At 44.9% G+C, this 17,059-nt stretch overlaps 2 protein-coding genes across 5 annotated transcripts in view; both read left to right on the top strand.

Moving 5' to 3' along the window:
- The first annotated feature begins 767 nt into the window (after nt 1-767).
- On the top strand, nt 768-15,103 carry aldh3a2b (aldehyde dehydrogenase 3 family, member A2b). Its single transcript, XM_064352846.1, has 11 exons — nt 768-989; nt 2,017-2,188; nt 2,579-2,810; nt 4,592-4,677; nt 4,854-5,062; nt 5,246-5,363; nt 7,865-8,006; nt 8,421-8,587; nt 9,863-9,962; nt 10,385-10,623; nt 13,169-15,103. The coding sequence occupies exons 2-11, from the start codon at nt 2,027-2,029 to the stop codon at nt 13,181-13,183; spliced, it is 1,470 nt and encodes a 489-aa protein (XP_064208916.1). The 5' UTR covers nt 768-989; nt 2,017-2,026; the 3' UTR covers nt 13,184-15,103.
- Nucleotides 15,104-15,454: 351 nt separating this feature from the next.
- The window catches only part of LOC135264143 (aldehyde dehydrogenase, dimeric NADP-preferring-like), a 7,184-nt gene continuing 5,579 nt past the window's right edge, over nt 15,455-17,059 (top strand). Inside the window, exons 1-2 of one of the 4 annotated variants that reach the window (XM_064352845.1) lie at nt 15,455-15,727; nt 16,869-17,047. In XM_064352845.1, coding sequence (XP_064208915.1) covers nt 16,898-17,047 — 150 coding nt within the window. In that variant the 5' untranslated portion in view covers nt 15,455-15,727; nt 16,869-16,897. Of the gene's footprint in view, nt 15,839-16,868; nt 17,048-17,059 lie in introns of all 4 variants that reach the window. The other 3 variants (XM_064352843.1, XM_064352842.1, XM_064352844.1) reach the window with 3 other exon arrangements.

The raw sequence follows: 17,059 nt of genomic DNA, 5'->3' as shown, positions 1-17,059 counted from the left end.
ATCAATTGTAAAGCGCTTTGGATAAAAGAGCTATATAAATGCAGTCTATTTACCATCTAGTACTACGTGTATGTAACATGTATGTAATACTAACGCATGCATATTGCATATGTTTGATTGGCACTGTTTGATTGACACTAACGCCCTTATTTCATACCTGCTATACATTTCCTTTGCACACAACATGTTCTCTCTCTCTCTCCATTTCTGTTTCTCTCTCTTCCTGAGCTAATCTGTGCTCCATTCATAACCCTGCTCTCTCTCTCTCTCTCTCTCTCTCATGGTGTTTTCACAAAACAATGACAGGTCACCATACAATCACGTGGGATCTCATTCATTCTTACTCTTTCCTGCCTTACAGTAATATTACTTCTAATGCAACATTGCGGGTGTAGCCTAGACGATCAAGGGAAATATTTATTTTAAATAAACACAATTAATAAGTGAACAGGCATGGTACATGTTTGGGTAGCCTAATCAGTAGTTTGTGAATTGATCAAAATTATTGTGACACGATGTGTATATATGCGTTGCAATCAACAACCTAAAGTTGAAAAATATCTGCAGTGGTTGCGGATTTTCGTCCAGTACTAAAAGGTAGACCTCGTACACAGGTGTAGCACAATGTCATAGACAGTTTATAATCCGTTTAGTTATAAGGGTTTACTTGAAACGCTTTATCCAGCAATAACCGCAAGAGCCGGAACATATTTTGAGTGACATATCTACCGACGAATCGCTGCGTCGCTTCTGAACAAGATGGCCGGCCGTGGTGTCTAATTCCAAGTTTGCGTCTCCGGTTACAGCATTGTTAACGGAACAGTTCCCCCTGCCTGAAGCTATCTTGGGCAGCAGAGTTTTAGAAAATACGGACAGGGGTCATTTTGTACGGTATTTGAGCGCATAAAACGTAGGAGATTCAGTTGGTTGGGAGACGCAAATCGCTAACTAACGTTACAGTTCCATATCCCCATAAAGGAATATTTAAGGTAAGAAATAGCCAGTACGGCTGCGTACAAATAACAGGACCTGTTCGTTTTACGCATAGCTGTGGTTGCTTTATTGACAGTGTTGTAGGCTACTTCTGTTCAACTACGCTTGAGGGCTGGATATAGGCTACATATGATGTAACCTACCCATCGCGTGCAAGTAGTTGTTTCTTTGTAGCTGTCAAACCCGGAGATAATCATTACTGTTGGCCGTGGTATAATGAATGTTGATAACCAGCGTGTTATATAGAATCGCACGTTTAGAAACTGACAGTTCGCCGGTCTTACTTTTTCAAATAGCTCGCCCGATTTCCAAAATTCATTCAGAACTGCGAATTATTATCGTTGAGTTTTTGTTTCGTGGTTTTGTCCTGTCACTTGGTTAACAGTTTGTCTCCGGATAAGGATGTACGTGTAAAATGCAAATTAAGCAAAAACGCAGAATACCCATGATGCCGCGATCTATTTTGTGAAACTCGTGTTGTGTTTGGGCAACACATTTGTTGCCAGCAGTGACTACATCACATCTCGCCGGGAAAGTGCTAAAGTTAATGTAATGTAAACTCGCAATGGGCATTATGTGCAATAGCAGGAAGTTTTTCATCGCTCCCTGCTTTAACATATTGTAAAATAGCCTAAGCCAATTTATGTGGTATGTAGTTACCTCATTCCTCGCTATACACAGGAGTGATAGCGGACTGGACACACCTCTCTGGCAAACAGTTGGCATAATGTTGGCAGTTGGCATACAGCTTTTTTTTCTCTCCAAAGGTCGAGGTGCATTGTTACGGTTTAAACTAATATGTAATAGGAACATGCTGAAATTTAGTAATTTAGCAAAAAAAAAAAAAAGCTAAAAGGAGCATGCGCTCTATTTATTTAACTTTTAATGAATATTTAAATAAATAAATAAATAAATAAATAAATGGTCCTGATTGATGGATCGTTTAGTGCCATTACGCAGCAATGTTATAGCGGAGCGTTTGGTGTGTGTGTGTGTGTGTGTGTGTGTGTCGCACATGCGCAGTTTGGGAACCATGTCTCGGGAGCAGCAGGCGGTGGAGCGCGCGCGCAAGGCCTTCCTCACGGGACGGTCCAAGCAGCTGGACTACAGGATCATGCAGCTCAAGTCGCTGCAGCGCTTCCTCGTGGAGAGAAGCCAGGAGATCTGCGATGCGCTCAAGAAGGACCTCAACAAGGTGAGCCAACGCGGCAACTGACCCACTGGGGTGCCTGTGTGCTAACCGTTTTTAAGAGAAGAAAAAGACACTCGCAGACCACCTGTAGATACACGAGTTTGGACTTGCCCACCCTCCATCCCCCCACGCCCATTTTGGACGAGCCACTGTCTTTCACTGCATTCCTTTTTTTGCGGGGGGGCTGTCTGTCTGTCTGTGTGTGTTTTAATGCATGTCCTGTGGGAGGGGGGCTGTCTGTGTGTGTTTTAATGCATGTCCTGTGGGAGGGGGGCTGTCTGTGTGTTTTAACGCGTGTTGTTTCGGCTTCTGCTGTGTGGTTTAGCGTGTTTGGCGTCTGTGTGTTTTAACGCGTGTCCTGCGGGGGGCGCTGTGGCTCTCGTCCCGGCGCAGAGCGAGCTCGGCACGCCGCTGTACGAGACGCTGGGCCTGGAGGGCGAGATCGGGCTGGCGGTCAGCAAGCTGAAGGAGTGGGCGGCGCCCCGGCCCGTGGAGAAGAACCTGCTGACGCTCTCGGACCAGGTGTTCATCCAGCCCGAGCCGCTGGGCGTGGTGCTCATCATCGGCGCCTGGAACTACCCCTGGGCCGTCACCCTGCAGCCCCTCATCGGCGCCATCGCTGCAGGTGCGTTTCTGGAGCCCCCCCCCCCCCGCGGTGTGGGGGTGCGGTGACTCCCCAGGACTGGGGGGGAGGGGGCTTTTAGTCCCTCTTTAGTCTGTTAAAATGACGGCATGGTTTGAGCAGGGTCCCTTCAGACCAGGGCTGCCCGTCCCTGTTCCTGGAGATCTATCGCCCTGTACGGGCAGCCCTGCTCTAGCTGTTAAATGAGGTGCGCTTTGTTAGGATTGGAATGAAAATCTAGGTTCACTAGTAATAATAAGGTAATAAGGTTTAATAAGGCTGACAAATTCCCTGGTCTTGTCAGTGACTCTTGGGTGTATCTTTTCAGTGACTTTTGAGTGTATCTTTTTAGTGACTTTTGAGTGTATCTTTTTAGTGACTTTTGAGTGTATCTTTTCAGTGACTTTTGGGTGTATCTTTTTAGTGACTTTTGAGTGTATCTTTTCAGTGACTTTGAGTGTATCTTTTCAGTGACTCTTGAGTGTATCTGTTCAGTGACTCTTGAGTGTATATTTTCAGTGACTCTTGAGTGTATATTTTCAGTGACTCTTGAGTGTATCTGTTCAGTGACTCTTGAGTGTATATTTTCAGTGACTTTTTGAGTTTATCTTTTCAGTGAGTCCTAATCATTTATTGTTGTGTAACTCCCCTGTTATCGGCAGCGAGTTAAAGGGCGCTGACTGGGGCGGGTCTGAAACGTGCACTTTGCTCTGAGGGCCCTCTCTGCTCTCACACCGCTAGCATACGCCCAGGCGTAGACAGACTCTCCAGGCTCTCAGAAAACAGGTGTCTTAAAAAAAAAATGAACCTGTCATATTTTTGGACACACCTCCGTGTCTTAATTGAGGACAGGACATTTTGCTGTTGCTTTCAGCACAGTCTGTGTATGAAAAGTCTCGCTTTGTAACACAAAAATTAGTAGCACAAAAAAAGCCTGTGGGATATTTACGCATCGTTTCTGAGAGTGCACGGTGGGGAGCGCACGGTAGAGAGTGCACGGTGGAAAGCGCACGGTGGGGAGCGCACGGTGGGGAGCGCACGGTGGAAAGCGCACGGTGGGGAGCGCACGGTAGAGAGTGCCCGGTGGAGAGTGACTCAGCGATTGTTGCTGTGGAGCAAGGCATTAGCTGAACCACAAGCTTATCTCCAGTGGTTGTGATGTCACAATCGATGTTTGAGGGAAAAGCGTTGTTAGTGGGTGAGAGGTCCATCGTGGCACTGTGCTGAGGCAACGACAAACTGACCATTGCCAAGAGAACTAATCGCTCGGTTCCCCCAGAAAACAAAGGTTTCCTTGGTGGTGCCTGTCAGTCTGGACAGGGGTTATCGCCGTAGCAACAGTGGGATGTCCAAGGTCAACTGCAGTATTCGACTTGCTTGTGAGTGAGTGAGTGAGTGAGTGAGTGAGTGAGTGAGTGAGTGAGTGAGTGAGTGAGTGAGTGAGTGAGTGAGTGAGTGAGTGAGTGAGTGAGTGAGTGAGTGAGTGAGTGAGTGAGTGAGTGAGTGAGTGAGTGAGTGAGTGAGTGAGTGAGTGAGTGAGTGAACCCTACCCTAACAAAGGTTACCATTTCCCACTCTCATATTCTAAAGTGGGATTATTTTTATTGTTCACATGAGTATTTTTCCCATGTTGGGTGTTCACATGTGGTTTTTGGACTCATGGTTTTTGAACATGTGATTTTTACGTAAGAGTATCACCAATGTAAAATGCATAATCACATTAATATAAAATATTATAAAAAAATCTAAAATATATATTTTTTAAATCATTCTTCCCTCCCCAGGTAATGCTGCCGTAGTGAAGCCCTCGGAGGTCAGCGCTCACACGTCTAAGGTGATGGAGGAACTGCTCCCCGTTTACCTGGACAAGGTAAACACCCCCCCCCCCCACCTTACCTGAGCTGTTACTGAGCCTTTAGGAGACTGGATACAGTTTCCCTTTAACTGTAAATGAGCTGTGTATGGATTTACATAATTTAGCACATGTGTGTGTCTGTGCATGTGCCTTATTTTCTCTGTGTGTGTGTGTGTGTGTGTGTGTTTCAGGAGCTGTATCCCGTGGTTACCGGGGGTGTCCCAGAGACCCAGGAGCTGCTGAGGCAGCGTTTTGACCACATCTTCTACACGGGGAACCCCGCCGTGGGAAAACTGGTGATGGAGGCCGCCGCCCGTCACCTGACCCCCGTCACCCTGGAGCTGGGGGGGAAGAGCCCCTGCTACATCGACAAGGACTGTGACATCACAATCGCCTGCCGGTCAGAAACTGCTGCTTTATAACTCAGTAATGTACAGTAATGACACATAATAGCTCAGTGCAGTTGTGATACACTGTAACTCTGTAGTGCAGTGTTGATACATTATAACCCTACAGTCCTGATGCATTATAACTCTACTGTACTGATGCATTATAACACTATGTACTACCCTGTTACCTGCAGACGGATAACCTGGGGAAAGTTCACAAACTGCGGCCAGACCTGCATCGCCCCCGACTACCTCCTGTGTGAGCCCAGCATCCAGGACCGTGTGGTGGAAGAGATTGGCAAGTGTGTGAAGGTCAGTACTCCCGCCAAATCCAGGGGTACTACTACTACTGGTACCAGCAGCTTTCACTAATAATTTAAAGATTTTACTGATTATTAGGGGTCCAAGCAGTGAAGCTGGTGGAACCCTATTGTATCTGTTAGGATTATTATCATTATTTTTCTCCGCTAAAAGTGTCTGAGGCTCAGCAACCATAAGTCCTGGAGCAACCAAATTTGGCAGGAGGGTTCCTATGGCCCCCCACTACTCAGGCACTACAAATCACCTATGTTGGCCAGATGGTGGCGCTATAACAAAGGGTCATATTTTAAAAGGCCATAACTCCCACACCACAACTGAAAATTTTCTTATCTGCCAATGTCTAAATAAATAATACGGTAGGCTACTCTGCACGCAGCATGCAGGTCGCGAGTTGATATTTCGTCTTTTGTTTCGTTTTTTCTCAATTTCGTTTTTTCTCAATATTATTTGAAATGTGTATTTATGTGTTATTATTCTATCTGTCTCTGAGGCGCTCTGATCTTGTTTTTGTTGTGTTGGCTGAGGGCACTTTCACATTAATTTGTGTGTGTGTGTGTGTGTGAGGAGAAAACATAGTTCCCACGAGATCTCTGATCATTCTCGCAACATGGGGGTGGGGGCAAACTTATAATAAGGGCTGCACACACAGCCCTCTAAACCATTTCTCTTTGCATTTGTGCCTCAACTAAAGATTTTGAAAATGACCACCAGACAGAGGCATATATTTTCTGCCACTGAGGTTCTGTCACAGATCTTGGAGGGTGAAAGTGATTTAGATGAGGATATGTCTGAGACAGATCTTGGAGGGTGAAAGTGATTTAGATGAGGATATGTCTGAGACTGAGGATAATGTTGAGGAGGACCCTGACTGTGTGGCATCCTCCTCTGATGATGAGAATGAAGCCTATGAGATACCACATTCTGCCCCTCCTTTTGTTTCTCAACCACCACTAAACAGTCCTGTCATGTCTCAACCACCAAAAGACCCTCCTGTCATCTCTCAACCACCAAGAAACCTTCCTGTTGCCTCTCAACCCCCAAGAAACCCCCCTGTCATCTCTCAACCACCAAGAAACCTTCCTGTCGCCTCTCAACCACCAACAAACCCTCCTGTCATCTCTCAACCACCAAGAACTGACCTGTTCACTTCCAAAAATGGAGAACTACCATGGTCTGGATCCCCAGTTGAAAGACAGGGTAGACTTAGTGCTGCTGATGTCATCAAAATGGTTCCAGGCCCCACCACATATGCTAGCAGTCATGTACAAGACATAAAGTCTGCATTTGAACTCTTCATAACACCATCAATGCAAAACGATATTCTTGAGATGACAAACTTAGAGGGGAGGCGTGTGTATGGTAACAATTGGAAAGAGCTGGATGTGAACCACTAGCAATCCTATATTGGGCAGGAGTGTACAAGTCAAAAGGTGACACTGGTAGGGCAATTTTTCCAGCTGCAATGTCTCTGGAGACATTTCATGTTTTCTCCCACATTATACGCTTTGACGACAGGGAATAAGGCAGGGTCAACAGGAGCGTGACAAACTTGCATCTATCTCGTCTGAATGAAGAATTGATACCCTAGTTGAGCTGTTATGTTCATTTTTTATCAAAACTCAATTCTGGTGACTAATTTACTTTTTATTGGTGTTTCTTCATTATTGAATAACTGTTATATGTTACTTATTGATGTTCTGAAGTGTTTTCTGAACCTGAACATTTGAAATGTTTGACATTTTTAATATTTTTTCCTGGGGTCAGGTTGACCCCGAACATAAAATGTTACTATGCTTGATAATAAAAGGTGTGTTTCTTTCCAAATGTAATTTTTCTTTTTTAATGAGCACTTAATACCAACATAAAGCCCTGCAAACACCAAAACATACTTTGTTTTCAATTTTAGGTCAATGAATGAGATTGTACAGTCATTTGCATATTTCGCAATAGTCATATAAAATCAATACTTGATGTGTAAGGGGAGTCATGTTTTATTTACTGGGCTATTAAGAAAGGCCTAAAGTAGCTGAGAGAGAAACTTGGATAACACTTACAGTTACAATTATTTTCTGCAGATTTATATTGTTGGGGTCAAATTGACCCCAAACATAAAAGTTGTTAGTTAATTTGAACATAATCGGAGGATTAAAAATCGCTCCAGAGGGGGCGCAATTGTGCCAATGCTTGGACCCCTCCCAACACCGCTTGTGGCTTTAATTTATAAAAAATAATTTAAAATATTACATATTTTTTATGTCTACTGTTAAAACAGTTAAACTTGTTCTAAATGGTAAATTGTAAAAAGAAAATTAAGAAAAAAAGATGGCTGAAATATGGTCCTTGAATTTTTAAATGGGGGAAAAATGCTTCTTCATCCAATATATGCAGAAGCACCTGTGGCTTGTGTGCTACAGACCTTCTCTTTTGATGTAAGGTGTGTTTTAACGCTGGGCTGATTTTATACCGTCCTGGTTTTGTGCTCGTTGTCTCAGGAGTTCTACACGGAGGACCCCAAGGCCTGTGAGGATTACGGGCGCATGATCAACCAGCGGCACTTCAGCAGGGTGCTGGGGCTGATGGAGGGCAGTACGGTGGCCCTCGGGGGCCAGAGTGACGAGGCGCAGTGCTACATCGGTACGAGAGCTTTCAGGCGCAGTGCTATATCATGACACAGACTTAGTCACGGTATTTTTATTTTTTTTCAAACTTGGTGTTCTAGAACTCCATCGCTGTCAGTAACCAGTACTGATTGTGACGTCAGCATTAGAACGCTCAGCTAAGAACGTTGTAATCACGCGTTTGTGACCTCACACGTTAGAGGGTTACACAGATCTCTGTCTGTTACAGAGTTCTCTCTGTTTATAGTCGGGTTTTTAACATAGTAATGAGCGGTTTTAGGCATGGAGAACCGGTTGAAACCAAAACCCACAATTAAATCTGAATTTGCCTCGCTGGGATTTCAGATAGTTCCAGCCCAAAATGGCTGCCAAGCCCAGATCCATTAAGCTCTGTGATGCACACAATAATACCCCCCCCCCCCCCCCCCAGCCCCCACGATCCTCCGGGACGTGCAGCCGGACTCCAAGGTGATGCAGCAGGAGATCTTTGGCCCCCTGTTGCCCATAGTAACGGTCAGCGGGCTGGAGGAGGCGATCCGCTTCATCAACGCCAGAGAGAAACCGCTGGCCCTGTACGTCTTCTCTCAGGATAACAAGGTAACACACCTGCACCTGTAGGACAATACAACACACCTGCATCTGTAGGACAATACAACACACCTGCATCTGTAGGACAATACAACACACCTGCACAGTGAGCTCACACACCCACAGGAGAATTATTGGCTGGGGGTATTGGAGGGGGCATTGGCTGGGGGTCTTTAGCGGGGGGGTATTGGGTGGGGATATTGTTTGGGGGTATTGGGTGGGGCATTAGCTGGGGGTTTTGGGGTATTTTGGGGGCATATACCCCTAAGTGAGTCAGGTGACATCATGTGCTGTTTTGATGGCCAGAGCCAGCCCAGTTTGCTCAGTGTTTGCTGTTTGTTGAGCGCGCCGGGTTAAGCATCTCACTGCAGACATTAGCCCCGCCCCTTCCTGGAAAATCACACGCAAACATGGACAGGAGCCAGCAGATCCCCAGTAACAAGTCTTATGTGCAGGACCCATATCTCTCTACTGCACTGCACTACTGACTGGGCCTTTCCACAGCTTGATTTTAAAAAACTGATTCACTTCCATCCGTTTAATCCCAGTGGTCACAACTGCGACCACAAATACAATTTAAACCAAGTCTCACAGACTTCTCCTGGATTGCTGGTATTACAAGCAAACCTGTGTATGAAGGGGCCGGGGGGAAAATGGGATTAAATGGGTTAAAGGTTCACTTATCATGCAGATAGACCTCATTTGAATTTGAATCTGACCCTGAATTGTGCTAGAAAAGCAAAGGCAGCAAATGTCAACAGACACACGAAGCAGACAGACAGATAACTGAACTCTGTAGAGGGAAAAGGTGGGGGGGGGATGGGGGGCAGAATGCATGTGTGTCTATTGAGAATCAGATTAGTGATGCAGTGCAATATTGCAAACACCCAACATTAAAGATTGGCATGGCAAGTATTTAAGCTATGTTTATTAGAGGACTGTTCTTATACACGGGCTTAAGTGTTTACCGCTGGTAATGGAAAGCTGATTTATATGTGGTGTCCCTCCTCTCTCTCACTCACTTCCTCTCTTTCTCTCTCCATCTCTCTCACACACACACGCCCCATCCCCCCTCTCTCTCTCTTACTCTCTCTTCCTCTCTCTCTCTCACCCCCTCCATCTCCTCGTTCCTCTTTCTCTCACCCCCTCCATCTCCCCCTCCTCTCTCTCTCACCCCCTTCATCTCCTCGTTCCTCTCTCTCTCTCCCCCTCCTCTCTCTCTCACCCCCTCCATCTCCCCCCGCTCTCTCTCTCTCTCTTCCTCCCTCCCTCTCTCCTCTCCAGCTGATCAAACGTGTTATCTCGGAGACCTCGAGCGGTGGGGTTCTGGGCAATGACTGCCTGGTTCACTTCTCTGTGAGCGCACTGCCCTTTGGGGGTGTAGGTGAGTGACCCCATTTTCTGTGGACTGTGATACCTTTTGAGCTCCAGTTGTTAGCTAGCTGTTAAACATGTTTTAAAAGGTTCCTTTCAATTAAAAATAAATAAATAAATAATTCATTTTATTTAAGCTGGGGAGTCTCACCAAGATTAGAATTTCTTTAAGAGAGACAATTCACAGTAAGTTTAGTTAGGAGTGCATGCAAACAATTTGTTCAAGTAGTGAATGGAAAGTGAAGTAAAGTCATGTAATTGGCAGCTGGGCCTCCATGTATGGCTGCTTCAGGCTGTATGCACCCTGGCACAGAGCCTACCAGCATCTGGAACTGTAAAGGAGAGGATGTTTGTAGTTTTCTGTGAATACCAGAGTGTTGACGATGCTGTTGGCCTCCCGAGCTGAATCTGTGTTTTTGGCGCCCCCTGCAGGCAACAGTGGGATGGGCAGCTACCACGGGAAGCACAGCTTCGACCAGCTGAGCCACCTGCGCGGCTGCCTCATCAAGTCCCTGGGCATGGAGGGCGTCAACAAGATGCGCTACCCGCCCCACACGGCGCAGAAGCTGAGCTGGGCGCGCTTCTTCATCCTCAAGCAGGTGGACTTCGGCCGCCTGGGCCGGCTGGCCATGTTCGCCATGCTCGCCGTGGTCGCCGCCGTGCTGATCCAGGTGAGGACAATGGGGGGGGGGGATCCTGATTGGCTGAGGCCTGGCAGCAGCCTGGCTTGTTTCAGGGATGTGCCAGCTTTGATTTTAACCCTTTAAGCTGTGAGGTCACAGATGTGACATTAGAACGTTCTCAGCGGAACATTCTAACGCTGATGTCACAATCGCTGCTGGTGACTGAAGGCAGTTAGAGGCTGCTCACATGACACTTCGTCATTCTTGCTTAAACTTTATTTGTAAATAAGCTCTAGCAGCGCTAGCTGAATTGCAGCGTACGCTCATGAATACGTAAATATCAGATGCGGAAAACCTCACAGAGTAACATTGTGTTAATGTTATTATATGAAAGCGGGCCCAATATTAATTTCATTATTATAATCACAGCTGAAATGGCAGCAGGTATGCAATTAAAGATCATTTTCCCTGCCAGGTTTCTTTCCTTAAAGAGCCGTTGTTCTCTCTGGGATAGTAAGCACTGTCTTGGAACAAGAACGGGTAAATTTGAGAAGGCTTAATTGGCGCCACTGGATCTGAGTGTTCTAAGTTTGCGTACAGAGTGTTCCGCCAAGGAGAGAGAGAGAGAAAAAAGAGTCCCTGTATTTGATCGCCACAACGACTTACTGGGCACTACTGCTGTTCAGAGGGGTTGAATTTGGGCCCACAGATATGATTGGTATCCCAAACAGCCCAGAGATATGATTGGGTGTCCCAAACAGCCCAGAGATATGATTGGGTGTCCCAAACAGTGAGAAATTAGAAAAGGGAAATGAAACCATGTTGAAAAACGTCATGTCAGCAGAATTTTTTAAAGGGCCAGCAAATAAGCCATTGTAAAAAAATAGTGCAGTGACCATTCCATTTAGCAGTGAAATTGCCTTGATTTTTCCAGCCATACCATTATCTCTGTGACTGTCAGTGGCTGCTTTGCCTGACTGAGCATGCTCAGGAATGGGAGTCTCTAATTGGCTTCAGTCTGATAGAGGCAAAGTAGCCGTCTGTACTGGTGATTTTGCCAGAAGTTGAATACCTGTGTAGGTAAAACACCCCCCAGGTGTGTAGGAGGTTATAGAGGTCAGAATTCCAGGTAAAATACCCCCCCACCCCTACCCCGCCAGGTGTTTGGGATGTTAGGATTCCAGGTAAAATACCCCCGCCCCCCCCCCCCACACCCATCAGGGGTACTTCCTGTGTGAACAGGCCTTTTGAGACGTGACTGTAGGCCGCCCGTGTGTGAGTGGCGGTCTGTTGCTGTGGCTGTGGTAATTACAGACACAATAGGCTTTTATCCACAGACAAAGCCCTGCTAACTCTAGGGAATCAGGCCCCATGGCTTACCACATTCTTCCTTTTTTTTTTCCTTCAAGGTCAAACTTCGAGAATTTCAGCCTCTCTTGTGATGTTATTCATGCCCCCAAATCATGAGCCAATCAGAGACAGTGGGGGTGGTTTACTGGACCTATGTAATGACGTTTTTTAAGAGGAACTCATCCACTTTTTTCTGTCATTTTTTGTTCGAGTTAAATTAGCTAGCCAGTAAATTTGCGAGTGAGATTCGTACACCACAAGAGATGTAAAGAATCAAAAAGGACCACGCAGCTAGCTGCAGCTCAACTTTGTCATCACTACACATAATCTAAAAAAAAATCTTTTATTTAATGATCTTGATGATTACACTTTGGATGTATTGTATTGGCTCCCGTAAATCACATGACCCTGGAGCCTGGTCATGCTTCACAGAACTCCCTTTGTCTACGTCCAGACAAACCACACAGTGCCTGCTGGGTAATCCGCTAGGACGGAGTGTGGCACAGTGGGTAAGGAACTGCGCTTGTACCCGAAAGGTCGCAGGTTCGATTCCCGGGTAAGGACACTGCCGTTGTACCCTTGAGCAAGGTACTTAACCTGCATTGCTTCAGTATATATCCAGCTGTATACATGGATACAATGTAAAATGCTAAATGTAAAAAGTTGTGTAAGTCGCTCTGGATAAGAGCGTCTGCTAAATGCCTGTAATGTAATCCAACCTGAAAATGGCTGCTTTAATTGCTCATAATGCCCCCTGTTCTTCCTCGCCAGACTCCTCTGCTTTTCTCTGCATGCCCTTGAGTCGCGTGCAGTCACATGTCCTTTATACAGGCACCTGATTGGTGCGAACGGACCCCCTGGGGGAAGGAATGTTTCCATTGTGATATTTGGGATGGCGGTGGTGGTGGTGGGGGGGGGGGGGGGAGCGGGCAGGTAAGTAGGTAGTGTTGACCCTGCTCTCATCTCTAGCATCTGGAAAGGGGGGGTTACGCTATGTCCCAGTGGTTTCCTGCAATTTGATTGGTTCTAGCTTGTTTAGCACAAGCTCACTATTCGTCAGGAGAGGTCAGCTGACCATTGGCTTATTAGCAAAGCCCATTCCTATTGGCTGGACTTAGTGCTGTAAGGTTATGAGCAGCCTGGTTTGGCTCATAGTGCCATAAGGTTATGAATCTGACTGGTGAGTTTGAGGGGGTGGGGCATGTGTTCTGGGTTCTGATTGGTGGTGTTGTTTGCTTTGCAGAGGTATTGGCAGTGAGGGGCTGTTGCAGATCTGCGCAGATGGACTCCGGCTGCGCAGTGAGATTTGGGACCCGCGGCTGTCTTGACCACACAGGCCTTACCCAAAAACCTCAATTGGGCTACTTTATCGTCTAACTGCTGATTATTTTATCTACCTTACCCAAAAACCTCAGCTGGGCTACTTTATCGTCTAACTGCTGATTATTTTATCTACCTTACCCAAAAACCTCAGCTGGGCTACTTCATCGTCTAACTGCTGATTATTTTATCTACCTTACCCAAAAACCTCAGCTGGGCTACTTCATCGTCTAACTGCTGATTATTTTATCTACCTTACCCAAAAACCTCAGCTGGGCTACTTTAGCGTCTAATTGCTGATTATTTTATCCACGACACTTGATGGAGTTTTTAGTTTTAACCTGTTAGCTCAGGTTGTTTTTTTAAAAATAGCATTTATTTCCATTACTCTGCAAATGGATTTAGTTTTAATGAAGAGAGCTGAAGGATGTTGCCTTTACTGGATTCACAGTTATTCCAGTAATGGCTGCTTAATGGGGGTACTGGGGACCCTGTATATGAAGTTCTGTAGTATTTGTGTCTTCACGTTTCAAAGCTCAGGACCCCTAGTGAAATGTGATTGGCTAGGTCTCCCTGTCATGTGACCAGAGGACATCCTGTTGTGTAACTGGAGGTCTTCCTGTCCTGGGACCAGAAGTCTTCCTGTCATTTGGCAGTAGGACTTCCTGTCATGTGACTGAAGGTCTTTGTGTTATGTGACTGGAGAACATCCTGTCATTTGGCCAGAGGCCTTCCAGTCTTTCCCAGCCAGTTAGAATAAGCCTTGGAAGTTTGAATTAATGCAGGGCAAAAGCCTTTGCCCATAAATGGACTTCCTGATCAATGGTGAATTTCTCTATGGGGAAAATGAATGGGAGATTAACATAATCATCCCTGTCATATTCTGTGATTCGAACTGGCATTTAAAACTCGGATGATTTTGTCCACAAATTTCTCTCTTAAATGGCACTGGATCCACTGAATTTCCCGCCAAAACAATTATTTCCATTATGAGGCCATTGCAGCTAGTCAAAGGTAACATTAGCCAACGAAGATATTTAAATAAACTACTCAAATAAGGAGAATTACTCATGAGAACAGTAACAATAATGACTATAGCAACAATAAAGATATTGAAAATATATACAACTATTCAAAATAGGAAAATATAATTTTTTACGCCAACAGGTAATAGCAAGCGGTTCATGTGTGTGAGTGGTAGCTTGAGATGCAGCCCAATGTGTGAAAAAAATGGGTGAAAAGCATTTTTTTTTTCATATGCAAACATCCAAATGTGTCATGCATTGTTTTGAAGGAATTTTTTATCCAGAAGTCTCGAAGATGCTAACAAATCTGAAGGAAATGACAACATGACTTGTTGGGTCTATATCATCACAGAACTAGAATAGAAGCACATGGACAACTCTAATGAAGGAACATCAGGTTGAGTTTTTCCAGCCTTTTCTGAAGTAAAACTGAAATAATTGTAACGGATACCTCACGCAATTCACACTAGATATGTATGGACATACATATGCATATTCAGTCAGAATTATGTTGGAAATTCATATTCAGTCAGAATTATGTTGCTAATTCATGTTTACATTTTTGATTGAAGTGCAGGAATGGATCAGTGTGAATGTGCACTAGCCATTATGAAATGCAGTGAACTGTGTACTGTATGTATTGCCATGGTAACATTTTATTTCTTGTTAATTCAGCAATTTAAAAATAATGCTCACAACATAGCTGCTGTTGTATGGAACAAACATTTTAATTATTTTGCTGAAATGACATATTGTCTGAAAATCACCTGACATTTACAATACTGTGATTATATTCTATTGTTGGCAAATAAAATGTTAGTTTGAAACGTGAATCTGTTATTTGTGTGCGTGTGTGTGCTTGCATGCACCTGACCCGTGTGTGCGTGTACAGGTGTCATATTGTAAGTAGATACATGTGTATGTCTGCCATCTGTAATATTAAGGCGTAGCCTTCTTAACTGGGTTGTACCCCTGTTTACAAAAAAGATGAAAAAGGTAATGTATTTGCCTTCACGTACCATTAGTAAATCCACGAATATTTAGCCTACCCCAAAAAGCACAATGCACACCGATTTGGGAAAAAAAACTTAGGGAGAAAAGCAAGTAAAGAAGTAGGCTACACTCTAGGGGAAAAGGGAGAAACAGGCATTTTTGAATATCATCGCCTTCCTGTGCACATTTAGAACACCCCACAGCCCGAATGCACCAGTTACCGCTTTCTGGGAGGTAATCGACTCTGTGACTTAAGACCCGCATTCAACAGCATCTTGGTTTGTGGTCGGCGGTTCCGGTCATTCTGCCGTGGTAAACCTTTGTAATACGCGCCTGACAAGTTTGGGAGGAAGTAGCTGAAGAAACGGAACCTGAATTTCGGACGTCTCGGTAATGCAGTAAACTGGGGAAGATCACTCGCTGCTTTTTTCCTCAGTTTCGGCGATCATTCAGCCAGTCAGCCGGTGAGTGAATGCTGTTCCTAATCCCGCGGATTATTCCTCTGATTTTGTTCTATAAGATGCGTGTGTTGTGAAAGACGGTGTTCGAAGCTTTTCCCCCTTTAAAACCTGAGTGTTGACGATTGGCTAGTAGCCTCCTTTCCGCGAACCTTCAAAGCAACAAACGAGCATAACTGTTTTGCAAAGTTACCTACCCTGGCTTGGGTGCATCGTTTAACATAGCAAGGCTATTTTGAAAATAATACAGAGCAGCTGAGCCCGGTTTTTTTCTTCTTCTTCAAAATAAGCAAAGAAAGGATGATGTCTTAGTCACGCTGAATCGGCACAATCAGAAACTATTGACATATTTGCTGAATGTGCATCTGCTTGCCAGTTACATTAATTATCTGCAACAAAATCGATTTTGAACTGAATTTATTGCTTATGCGTACATTTCTGGCTCCAACAACAAGCATAGTTCCAACAAACAAACGGCTCTTTGTGCTCTAGCTTGCAGCCACAACGCCGTGGTTTAAATCGCGTTTTACGAACGTCTCAATCCTTCACATTCTATGAAAGTCAGCTGTTGCACAAGACACGTGCACTTACGTCTGGCGTTGTTCTGTAAACTGTAAAACCTGTGTGAACCAACCTGTGTTAAATTCAACACGTGCAAAATTATTAATTGGCTCTACCGTGTTATTTAGTTAAATCTGGGTTTGTGTGTTTTCAGACCCTTTGTTAAAATCACAATTAGTTATTATGCATACGCTGTTTTTTCAGAAATTCTGTGTATCAGACAGCGTTGTAGGCTTTGCTGACAAGCTGTCAAATACGCCTGATTAGCAGAGATGCTACAGACGGACAGGTTTTTCCTGCTCTGTATACCGAGTTCCGGTATGCATTTAAACCCGAGGCGGTAGCTTCTAAGCCAAGTAGTTCCGGCAAATGCTTTACCAGTTCAATAATGTAAGGAATATAATTTTTTAGTTCTAGCCGTAGAAAATTACTTTCTACGTAGTATTGCAGTGTTTACGTTTTCTGAATAGCTGTATATTCATGTTTTTTTTTAACGAGTGTACTAATTTATATGTTCATAATGATATTTTGCATGTGTATGTGTGTTTATAATGATAAGCGGTGTGTTGATGTGTTTTGTGCACAGGTTTGTGTGGCTGAGGGCAGCCCGCAGAAATGGAGGTTGTAGAGAGGGCCAGAGAGGCCTTTCTGTCTGGGAGGTCGCGACCCCTGAAGTTCAGAGTTCAGCAGCTGAAATCTCTGCGCAAGCTGTTCCTGGAGAGGCAGGATGAGATCGCTGCTGCTCTAACACAGGACATCAACAAGGTAGGGTCATTA

The sequence above is a fragment of the Anguilla rostrata genome, chromosome 9, assembly GCF_018555375.3.
Source record: "Anguilla rostrata isolate EN2019 chromosome 9, ASM1855537v3, whole genome shotgun sequence".
In the NCBI taxonomy this organism is placed as follows: domain Eukaryota; kingdom Metazoa; phylum Chordata; class Actinopteri; order Anguilliformes; family Anguillidae; genus Anguilla; species Anguilla rostrata.
This window is presented reverse-complemented; position numbering and strand designations above follow the sequence as displayed.